At 41.4% G+C, this 12,237-nt stretch overlaps 2 protein-coding genes across 5 annotated transcripts in view; one reads left to right on the top strand and one right to left on the bottom strand.

The window, feature by feature from the left end:
- Nucleotides 1-10,856, bottom strand: part of ABHD17B (abhydrolase domain containing 17B, depalmitoylase) — a 49,330-nt gene extending 38,474 nt beyond the window's left edge. For both annotated transcript variants that reach the window (XM_064291226.1, XM_064291225.1), the window contains exon 1: nucleotides 10,461-10,856. The gene's annotated coding sequence lies outside the window, so the exon portion shown is untranslated. The remainder of the gene's footprint in view (nucleotides 1-10,460) is intronic.
- Nucleotides 10,857-11,047: 191 nt separating this feature from the next.
- The window catches only part of C9H9orf85 (chromosome 9 C9orf85 homolog), a 47,750-nt gene continuing 46,560 nt past the window's right edge, over nucleotides 11,048-12,237 (top strand). For 2 of the 3 annotated variants that reach the window (XR_010322969.1, XM_064291227.1), the window contains exon 1: nucleotides 11,048-11,653. Coding sequence is in view for 2 of the 3 variants with exons in the window: in XM_064291227.1 (XP_064147297.1) it covers nucleotides 11,552-11,653 (102 nt within the window). In the remaining variant the exon portion in view is untranslated. The remainder of the gene's footprint in view (nucleotides 11,654-12,237) is intronic. The other variant, XM_003407390.4, reaches the window with a different exon arrangement.

Here is a 12,237-nt window from a genome sequence, read left to right as displayed (position 1 = left end):
GAATACAATACTGTTTTTATGAACAAAATAAAATGATTAGCCATAACGACTGAAGTCTGTTATAAAATGGTAATACTGTTGTATATTTTTGTATATACAGTTATCATTTCATGAGTATTCTTTGGCAAGAGTGATTCAAGGACTGACTAGTGCTCGTCTGTGATGAAGTTTTTACCATTCTTTGGCAAAATAAAAAAAGCTAAGGAAAAAATGGTAGTGAATTTAAAGGACTGCCTTCTATTTTGAGATTGTGTCCTTCCTAATTTTCTAACGTTGATACATATTTTTGTAAAAAAATTAAATTTCTGTAAAAATGAAATGATAGTAGCTATTAGATTTTAGTTTTATGAAGTAAACTGGTAGCCTCTTATCATTTTTTTTTTTTTAATTTATCTGGCCTCATGAAGGAGCCCTGGTGGTACAGTGGTTAAAGCGCTTGGCTACTAACCGAAAGGTCAGCAGTTCAAGCCCACCAACTGTTCCACGGGAGAAAGATGAGGCTACCTGCTTCTGTAAAGATTTACAGCCTTCGAAAACCTATGGGGTAGTTCTACTCTGTCCTATAGGGTATGCCCTTAGGCAAATTACTTTTGAGTCTCAATCTTCACCTTTCCTCTTGAGATCTCATTCTCTCATGACCAATCTCTCCACACATATTCTGGAGGGTTCCATTACGCTGCCTAATCAGTTATCTCCTTTCTTGATCTTTAGCCTCTCCTACTGTACTGGTCCCATTCATTCTGTAACCAGTTGCTGTCCAGTCAATTGTGACTCATGGCAACCCTACATGTGACAGAATAGAACTGTGCTCCATAGAGTTTTCTACGACTGATTTTTCAGAAATACAGCACCAGGCCTTTCTTCAGAGGCAACCCTGTATTCAAATACAACCCTGTATTCAAACCCCCACCCTTTCAGTTAGCAGCCAAGCACATTAACTATCTGCACCACCCGGAGACTCCATCCTGTCTATATATATACTCAAGACTCTTCTATCTTTAAAAAAAAAAAAAAAAAAAGGTATAAGGGCGTGTGTATCTATCTATATCTGGAGTCTAACTACCATCTCTAAGTGTTCTTTAGAGACTTCTCATTTCTCACTTCCCAGCATTCTCCATCAGGCCCAAAAGGAATCATGATGTAACATCTATGACCAACTTCCTGATTTAGGATAACTGATAAACCTCTTATAACGTTCAAATGGAATACGTACTTTTCAGTATTCAACTTATATAGCCACTTTGTGGCATTACACATCGCTGCTCTTTCCTTCCTTCTGGAACTTCCTTCTGTAAACTTTCACCTAAAACATAATAAAGTGTTAAAAAAAAAAAAGAAAAGATTTTGGGCAGTAAAAGTAATAGGAGTGACAGTGTTTTTTTTTTTTTTTTGTAATTACACATAAAGAATACAAAGACCAAGGATGGTAGCTTTCAAGTTTTTGTTTGTCAGAATCTGTAAGAAACATTTTTCGTCATGACCTAATGCATGCATAAACGCAAAAATTTCACTTAAGAGATTATATAAATCAGCATGGGCATGATTCAGAGGAAATATTTTTTTTTCCCTCAAGAGAATAATGGTTAAACAGTGGCTTAAAAAAAAAACAGTGAAAGTTAGTGCCTTATTTGTAGTAGAAGTGGTAAGATGGGGCTGATTTTTACCAACACTCTACAATTCATACACAAATTGCTCCGGTGACACTGGCTGCTATCCCTGCAATGTGTCAGCACTCTCCCCGTTTCCACCCCACCATCCCTGTTTACATCCCTCCAGTGTCCCTGGCCCTCCTTGCCTTTTCATCTTTGCTTTTCGGCTTGCCTGTTTGGTGTCATATAGTTGATTGTTCTGTGCAGCACATTCCTCATGGGTGTTATTATTTATTTTATAGGCCAATCTGTTATCTGACTGAAAGGTGACCTCCGGAGTAGCTTCAGTTCCAGGCTAAAAGTGTCTTAGGGCGATAGTATCAGCAGTTCCACCAGTCTCTCTCAGTCTAGTAAGGCTAATCTTTTTTATGAATTTGAGTGTTGTTCTACATTTTTCTCCCATTCTAACGGGGACCTTCTATTGTGTCTCTGGTCAGAGCTGTCAGTAGTGGTACCCAGGTACCATCTAGTTCTTCTATTTCTGGTCTTAGGCTAGAAGAGGCTGTGGTTCATGTGGGCCGTTGGTCCTGTGGATTAATTGCCTCCTTGAGTCTTTTGGTTTCCTTTGCTCCAGATGGGAAGAGACCAATAGTTGTATCTTAAATGGCTGCTCACAAGCTTTTAAGACTCCAGATACTACTCACCAAACTAGGATGCAGAACATTATCTTTACAAAATTATGTTATGCCAATTGACCTAGATGTCCCCTGAGACTATAGTTCTTAGCCTTCAAACTGAATAACTCAGTCCCACAAGGTTTTTGGATATGTCTAAGAAGTGTCCGTAACTGCGCCCCCTTTGTGGTTTATGTATACACAAATGCCCACAACTATACCTATGTACGCATGTGCACATACTCCCATAAGCCTTCCCACACCTATATGGCATACCTACCTACCTACGTAACTACTCACAAATTTTTGGTTGTTATCACTATTGTTGGAGAATAGTATATGTTATAACATTTCTCATAGTTATCCTTTGCCCGAAATCTACTGAATTGATAAAGGTGACACTGAGCTCTGTTAAAAAGCTCTGAACAAAATGTAACCTGCAGTACTTCCAACATAAGCTTGCCAACACAAGTTACTGGATGGCATATTTTCTTCTCTAGTAACTGACGTATAGAGAATGATTTTCATTTCTGGGAGTGGGGACGGCAGAGCTAGAGAGTGAGAAATTATCAGTACACCAAACAGGACACTAATCAGAAACAAAATACCTAGGTTACAGTCTGCAGATGGCACTTTTGGGAAAAGTGTATTACATAAATTATTTCGACTGATCTGAATTTTCAAAACATATTTCATAGTTCATTGCAGTGGATAAGCTGATAACACCTGTCTTTGTTCCCGGAGGCACTTGCTTTATTTGAGGTTTGTTGGGGTTGGAGTGAAGACTTGCTCACACCAAGTTAATGAGGTTATTTTAACCTTCTGATCCTGAGGATCATTACAAAAATCATTTATAAGAAATAGGGATACAAATACAAATCAAGCGTATAACAATTTATGTAGATCTGTAGTTGCTCAAAGCCTCAAAATAAATCTTAAATACTATCTTTGAAGATAGCCATAGTGAAAAGTATTTTTTAGCTGTATGCATTTTTAAGGAAATCCTGGTGGCTTAGCGGTTAAATGCTACAGCTGCTAACCAAGAGGTCGGCAGTTCAAACCCACCAGGCGTTTCTTGGAAACTCTATGGGGCAGTTCTATTCTGTCCTATAGGGTCACTATGAGTTGGAATCAACTCAACAGCCATGGTTTTTTTTTTTTTTTTTTAATATACTTTTAAGGGTGAAGATCTCTAACTCTATTGCTAATTCTAATATCAGCTCTTCAGACATTGTAAGAAGTTTCATGGGGAAAACTGAAAAGAAAGTCATAGCTAAAATATTAATTGCTTGTTTTCTAATGATTTTCCAAGAGCCATGATCTAACAATATAACATAAGCTACGTTGCTTTTATACTTTCTAAAGAAAGTCAATTTTAGCAATATTGCAGAAGAAAAAAAAAGCATAGGGAATAAAATGCAGCCAAATGTAATGAGATTTGATCCAAATTCTCCTTGACTTTCTCTGTCACCTTATGCGATTTGGCAGTTTCAATTCCTTCAAGTGCAAGATGATACCTATCCAACGCCTACATCACAAAGATGACGTGTAGTGATCAATAAGCTAACGCCTATAACACAATTTGAAGCTCTAGCGTACAAAGTACTTTCTCAACATATCTATATGAGATAATTTTCAAATAAAAAGGTTTAAAGGTAGGCTATAAATAACTATACATTAATGAAATAAATACTACACTTACCTGTTTTTCCTATCCATATTTTAGAATAATTGAGACATTTATCAAATAACGACACACATATGTAATTATAAACAGTGATTAAGTGCCTTGAAAATAAAATAGAGTGCCACATGAGAAAAAAGTGGGGGGAGGAGGGTGGGATGGGGTGGGGTGGAAAGTGCTGCTTTCCCTTATCTCCTTCAGTTTTAATAATACTTTTCACAGGTTATCATCCTTTTTACACAAGAGGAAATCAAGGATTCAGGTTGTTAGTTAACTTGTCCAAGTTCCATATAACTTATAAGTGGGAGAACTAGGAATGAAGGTTTACTTAATTTAAAGATTAAATTCTATTCACTCAGGATTTTGTTAATTTCTACATGTGTAACACTCTCACTGGTTTCATGTCCCTGCTCATTCTCACGTTCTCAATGTGGTTTGTTCTATTCAATAAGTCAAAACTGCATCCTTTCATTCTCCTTACATTTCTCTACTTTTTCTTTTATTCTGAAGTATTTATCACTTTCTAACATATTAGATATTTTATTTATTGTGCATATTTTCTATGGTCCCCTGCTAGGCAATGAACTCTAGGACTGTAGAGATCTCTGCTTATTTTGTTCACTGATGTGCCCCCAGCACTTAGAATAGTGACTGGTATACAACAGACACCGGCCCACTTTTCCTTTTTCACTTCTCATCTTAAACTGTATGCAAGAACCTGTTTAACCACTCTCACATTTAATTCCTGGGAAAATAAAATAAGCTCTATATCCAAGCCAAATTTACATTCAAATAATACTTAAACTTAGTCTGAAATTCTATTAAAAAAGGGAGGGGGGCACACACGTATCATTAAAAAAAATGCTAGCCAGTAATTAAAAGTGATGAAAAGACATGCAAAACAAACTGAAACGTGGAGGATGCAGAGGCTGACCAATGATCAACATTCAAGAGTGCTGGTTCACTTTCTAGGGGCTTCAGAGGCTAACAGTGAGACACAGACACAACACAGGAATCAAAGTACTCTAAAGCTGTGGTTCCCAAAGCCTGTGAGTTTCAAAATAACAACAACAACAAAAAAGGCGGAATGACAGAGTTGCCAAATTCTAATTTTGTCACACAAGGATATTAAAAACTAAATATCATCTACTATCACTATAATCTCACCAGAACACATTAACATAAAAAATGACCTAATTTTAGTATAGCGGGCAGTCATCTTTATTGAATAAATTTAGATTCACAAACACCTCATTATATAAAAATACATCCATGTGAAGTAAAGATATGAACGTGAAAAGTAAAAGAATCTTTCTGACCCCACGATAGAGAAAATATTCTTAACCAAGAAAAAGCACAAATCATGAAATGATAAAATCTGACATTAAAGTTAAAAACTTACAGTCATCAAAAAGACACCATATTTAATGTGAGAGGCATGCTAAAGACTGGAAGATGATATTTGTAAAGTCTACCAAGGATGTTTTCTGGCATATATAAAAAGCACCCACAAATTGATAAGAAAAAGAAAAGGAATATGAATGGTCAATAAATATTCGCAACCACAGGAGTAACAGGCAAAATGCAAATTAAAACTACAGCCAGGTACTATTTCACACATGTTATGGATTGACTTGTGGCCCCCCAAAATGTGTATCAACATGGCTAGGCCATGATTCCCAGCTGCCCTCCATTTTGTGATCCGATGTAATTATGCTATGTGTTGTAAATCCTAACCTCTAGGATGTTAATGAGGCAGGATTAGAGGCAGTTATGTTAATGAGGCAGACACTCTCTACAGGATTAGGTCATTATATTAAGTCAATCTTTTTTGAGATGTAAAAGAGAGAAGCCAGCAGAGGAACGGGACCTCATACCACCAAGAAAGAGCCAGAAGCAGAGGGCATCCTTTGTACTCAGAGTCTCTGCACTGAGAAGCTCCTAGACTAGGGGAGGATTGAGGACAAGGACCTTTCCCCAGAACCAACAGAGAGAGAAAAGGCTTCCCCTGGAGCTCGTGCTCTGAATTTGGACTTTAAGCCTCCTAAACTGTGACAGAATAAATTTGTTATAAATTTGTTTGTTAAAGCCATCCACTTGTGGCATTTCTGTTACAGCAGCACTAAAAAACTAAGACAATACTTCTCCAATTGGCAAAAACTAAGAAGTCTAAAGTATTTGCAACAAGGAAAAATAGACTTATCCATTACTGGTACAACAACTTTGGAGAGTAAACAGGCAGTTATCTTTAAAATTCAAGAAGTGTATACCTTGTGGTCTAGCAATTTACTACCACTAGATTTATATGCCAGGGTAGTTGTTCTCAAAGAGGGCTCTTTGGTTATTGTAACCAATGGGCGGCACTACTAAACAGAGGCCAGGGCTGCCAGGCATTCTTCTTGCATAAAGATGTGCTGTTCCACATCCCGCAACTTTTGAATATTGTGCTGGACATTCACAGGCTGGGCGGACACCACGTGAGATAATCATAAACAGGACTTAACACCAAGTATTTTTGTATCGTTTTAACACAGATAAAGATTTTAACAGTGCAGCCTCTGTGTAAATAGGGAAGATCGTACTTTAACTTTTGTTCAAACTCTACTAAAAATAGTCTGTTATTTCAGAAAATCATTTATCACCAGCAATAGTGCTACTCTGGGTATCTGAACTGCCAATTCAATACACCTGTTTCAATCTGCATTCATAGCTGTTATATTCAGTGATGCTATCCATTGGTGCAAAGTATCTGATGATGATTATTTCTTCTGGCAGTGCTTCTTAGACTTTAATGTGCACACAAATCACCTAGGAATCTTGCTGAACTACAGCATGTTTCAGTGGGGGTGGGGCCTGAGGGTCTGCATTTCTAACAAGCTCCCAGGTGATGCTACCATTGTTGCTGGTCTATCAGTTCATTTGGTAGCAAGGTTTAGTTGAGTCCAAGTATTTACACATTGAAATACATGGTACTTTATTATAACTTATGTGTTATTATATTTTAGTAAGGGTATGCGGTTCAGTGAATTACATAATATAGCCCTTCCAGCCATGGTCTTTGTAATTCCCACCAAATGACTGGCCAGGACTATGCAAATAAGGTGCTTGTGGCCCACCAAGGGGATTGGATAGCTTGCTAATAATGTAAATAAGGTACATGGCACCCTTAAAAACCATGCAAATAAGGTGTATGGAACGCTAACAAGGGGACTGGTCAGTTTCGCCAACCCTCTAGGTTTAAAGGGAGACACGGAGACAGAGAGGAGCTGTAACATGGAAGGCAGCACGAGACAGAAGCACAGCAGTAGTTAAAACAAGTAGCAGGGGCAACAGAACCCGGATACTGACAGGAGATAACAGAGTGGGCTTCCCAGCTCACAGGGCAAGAGAGTTCAGTGCCTTCAGGCCCAGGCTTCCTGGTGCAGTGGGGTGATCCCGGGTACTTATTGGCGGAGCTAAAGAGCTTTATAATACTTGCCGGAGCAGGGCAGAGCCCAGGTCAAGGGCCAGAGAGAGACCTGCCTGCGAGCACGGCTGAGAAGAGGCTATCCTGATCGAAGAACTGTATCCTGGGTATTTCCTGATCCTGATCCTGAGTTGTAACCTATTACTTCCTAATAAACCCCATAATCATGAGTATGGTCTGTGAGTTCTGTGTGGCCATTGCAATGAAGTATTGAACCCAGCAGAGAAGCAGAGACTACCGTGGGAGGGACAGATGGTGTCAGAATTGGTAAAAAGTTTGGAGGGTACAGGCATGTCTGACCCCCATCTCATAGGAATCAGCCTTGGGCTATTGATGCTAATGATTCTTTCCCCTTGTGAAATTAAAGGTCAGATGCCTTGGCCACACCATTATTACAGGACATAACTTTTTAAAAATATGAACATGTTTATTATTAAGAATTTCATTTAAAGACAGTAATGAACAAGTTGTAAAATAACTTTCTATAAAAATGGCATATAGAGTCAAGAACCACTGCCCTAGAGGAATTCTTGCACATGTACTTAAGGAAACATATACAAGTAAACTGTTTAACAGCAAACAATTGGAAACATCAAAAGTGACCATAAACAGAAATGTGGTATAGTCATACAATGGAACACATACTACATAGCAGTAAATGTGAATAACCTAGAGCTATATGTTTTTTTTTATATGTTTATTTTTATCTGAATAAACATAGAAGCAATTCAAATAACTAATTTCTCTGGGCTTCATCTATCTCATCTGTAATAAAGTCATAAAACCACTTTTCCTCTCCAACTCACAAGGCTGGGTTTGATAGGCAAATGGAACAAGGTATTTATGAGAATTTTTTAACAGGTAGGAATAATCTGACAATTAAGAGCAAAACCTTCGATACATTAAAAATGAAAAACTAACAGTAAATAGCTAACCAGATCAATTTGTCACTGTTTTCTTGTCATCACCATTCTTAACATGGGAGAGTTTATCATAATGAGTTTATCAATACCTAATAATGGCATACGGACAGGCATTATCACTATTAGAACAATGTTTCTTTACATTAACTCTTCATCAAGGAATTGAAATTCGTAATGCCAAAACCAAATAAGAATACCACATTAAAAAGTACTTCTAAATTAACTTAAATCAAGATCACATAGCCAGAGTAACTGTTGCTTATATGGCTGTCACTGCCCCTTCTATAGTGAGGAGGTACACATTTTATTAGCCCCATATTACAGACGGAGAAACTGTTTCAGATGTGGAATAACTTTTCTGGAGTTGTACATCAATTCAGCAACAGAACTTGAAACAGACACTAATTGCCCAGTTATTCTGTGTTCATTAAGCTACTAAAAACATTAGTTTACAAAGATGTTTTAAGGTAATTCTGTTTGTCATAGGAAACAGAAAATTCTTTGTCAGTTGTCATACAAATTTCAAAATGAGCAAAGATACTCAAGGGAACAAACCACTTATTAAATACAGTACTGCACACCAAGGGACAGAATTAAAAACTGCCTAGCCTGCTAAAAATCTAATCCTATCCTTGACAATTAACCTTATTAGTACTAAAGTAGGAGAAAAGAGAGGTCAAAACATGGTTGAATGTGCTTAATTCATTTCCTCCTGGATCTCAAATAATACAGCAATTACCTTAAGACAGAGATTTTATTACTCTTAATGCTTGAGACATGGTTACCTCCACTGTACTTCTTTAAGTGAAGTCACTACTCCCAAAATGAAAATCTACCAAGAAGCAAAGTTGGGTAATACCAAATTAGAACCCCGGCAATCATGTAATTATCAAAATACTGGCTATGATTAGATAGATATTAAACATGTCACCCAACTGATTTTACGTTATAAAAATATGAAGAGACTTTTCTCTTTACAGAAGAAAGTTCATTTTACTGCAAATTTCCCTAATAACGTAAAAAGATGAATGTTACCACAACAGGTACCTAACTTTTTACTCAGACACGAGGCAGTTTCAAATGGTGACCCAAGATCTCCAAGATTCTTGTTTATTGGAGACTTAAAAAAAAAAAAATGAATGGACTAAGTATTTTACAAAAAATATTAAACAGGAATACCTTTCAGAAACTAACAGCCAAAATGTAAAGGTCACCCTCTCAGTGTTCCGTTATTCATTCTTTTGCTTATCTAATCCGTCGCACATTGACTTAAATCAAAGCATCGTTTAAAAAAAAAAATTGTGGGTATTCTAATATTGGCAGAAATCTCACGATGGTTCTGAACATCTTTTTATAACCAACAAGCAACCAAAAAAAAAAAAAAAAAGAAAGAAACCAAGGTTAAACGGTCTCTACTACACAGTACAATCTAATTTGACAGAACTTTCTTGTCTCAGGGTCAGAAAATTTCAAACAAAAACTCTAATTTTCCAATTCAAAAGCGGATTCCTGACGAGCCTACCCTCGAGTTCTCAAACAGATAAGATTCAAGTTCAACTATCTACAGGAAAAGAACCCTACGACTGCCAGACCGGAATACCCAAAGGAAGCCCGGTGCAGATTCAGGCTACACCCGAGGCTGGCAGAGACCGGGACCATCAGGAGAGGAGAAAAGCTCTTCGGCACCCACGATCTCACAGCGAGTCAGGGACGGGAATACGAGCCCGACCTCCTCTCTTCGTCCACGGGGAGAAAAGCAAAGGAAGTGAAATGAGACCCTTCTCTGCAAGGAGGACCCAAGACGTTTCCCAATCCGTCTGTGCGTCCCTCTTCCGCCCCCAGACTCCTGCAGCCTCGCGGATCGCAGGGACCCTCCTACCTCTCCCTTTCACAGACCCACCAGAGAATCCTCTCCAAACCCCAGGCTCGCCCGGGGGTGACTTCGCCGCCTTTCTCCCGCGCGGAGAGGGATCCCGGTCGCCAACAACAAAGACGCCTCCTGCTCCCCTCCCCCGCCCGGCCCGGGCTTGTCCCTCCCGCGCTGCGGCTCCGGGCCTAGCGCCCCCTCCCCGGGCCCGGCCGCCGCCGCAGCCGCAGCGCCCCCGGCCCCGCAGCCCCACGCACCTGCACCTGAGGGGCCGGAGCCGGGGCGCCGGGCAGAAAGGGCCGGGAGACAACCTCTGCCGACACGCTGTCCTGGAGACGGCACGATCCGCGCTCCCGCCGCCGCCGGACGCTCCCCGCCTGTGGACAAGCCCGGCCGAGGAGGGGGGACAAGGGCTGCAGCCCCCGGCGCCCGGACAAGTAAGGACGGCGGCGCCCAAGGGGGCCCGGCTCGTGCTCCGGAGTCTCGCCTCGCACCGGCCCTGCTCCTCGACACCAACCCGCGTTCTGCTGACTAACGGCCCCGGCGCGAGGCGCTGGAGCGGCCGTCGCCGCCGGCTGCTCTCGGGCCTCACGTCCCGCGCGGCCGTGGTCGCAGCCTCCGCCGCCGCCGCCGCCGCCGTCACCTCCTTTTCTGGCTCTGCAGAAACCACCCAGACCCAGCCAGCTCTTTCTTCTCTTTAATCCTCCTTTCTCTGCTCTTTCTCAGCCTATCAACCCCGGGGCTCGGGACCGTAACGGGAGGGACGCTAGAAGAGAGCCGAGGCGGCGAGCAGAACCCTCACTATGCCAGGAGTTGGTCACTGACTGGAGGAAGGTGCCAAAGCGGACCCGGGTTCCAGCCTGCGCGCGGGCGGGGGAGGGACGGAGCCCAGCCTGGCCCCACTTCCACCAATCACAGGCTGCCCAACGAGTCCGTCGGGTTCCGAGTGCCGGGAGAGACCGAGCCGACTCGGCAAGAGGCGGGGATTGCGGAAAAGTAGAGCCAATAGGAGCAAAGCCTTCCCGCCCCTCCGCCTTGATGGATAGCCACGTTCTGACCAATGGGGCAATTCTCATTTCGAAGAAAGCGGGACTTGGTAGCCCTGTTCGGAAGAAAGGTTGCGCGCAGGGGGAGGGTCTAGGATGGACCTCGTGGAGGAACCTTGACAGAGCAAGGGGCCAGAGGGTGTCCTTTGACCAGTGCACGAAGTCACGTGGGATGACCGGGGGCGGGGGCGGAAAAGCCGGATAAGTTACTTCCGGGTCATGACAAGTGTAAACCCGGTCGGATAGCGCTTGATCTTCCCTGCAACTTCTCGTCCGGGAGCGGGGTGGTCGTGGTTTCGGCGATGAGTTCCCAGAAGGGGAACGTGGCTCGTTCCAGGCCTCAGAAGCACCAGAACACGTTTAGCTTCAAAAATGACAAGTTTGATAAGAGTGTTCAGACCAAGGTAGGAGCCTGCCTATTGCACTGAATCTGACTCCAGGAAGGAAGGGTTCAGTGGCGAGAGGAAATGAGAGGAGTTGGCGAGGGCGAGTGTGAAGCGCAGCTCAGAATTAGGCTTGACTACACTATGTTTCCCACGCCCTTTCTTTGACCTGGATATGTTGTCTCCTCTTAAATATGGCGGTTCATATTAATACTTGATTGACTGCGCAAAGATTCAACGGAATCCCCATCAAAGCTAGTGTATATGGCAAAACTGAGTCGTTGAACATTCCCATCAGGTTCACATATTTGCAGTAGGAAAATGAGCGTTATGGCGCGAGTATCTTTCAAATTTTGCACCAAGTTTGTGCAGCCACTGTTTCCTTTTGGAAAACCCCAAACCCATAGGTTTGCAGTGAGAAGGAGAATGTAAGCATTCTTAGCCTCAGTGTCCTCAACAACATAGAAATGACAATTTCTGCCTCGTATGATTGTTTTGAGAATCAAATTATTTGATTAATTTAAAATATTTGTTTTGTTTGTTTTCTGTAAAAATCTGCTAGAGAAGTAAATTCACATTGTCTAAGTAGAGTTCTTGGGTTGTAT

This window comes from Loxodonta africana, chromosome 9 (assembly GCF_030014295.1).
Source record: "Loxodonta africana isolate mLoxAfr1 chromosome 9, mLoxAfr1.hap2, whole genome shotgun sequence".
Taxonomy (NCBI): domain Eukaryota; kingdom Metazoa; phylum Chordata; class Mammalia; order Proboscidea; family Elephantidae; genus Loxodonta; species Loxodonta africana.
This window is presented reverse-complemented; position numbering and strand designations above follow the sequence as displayed.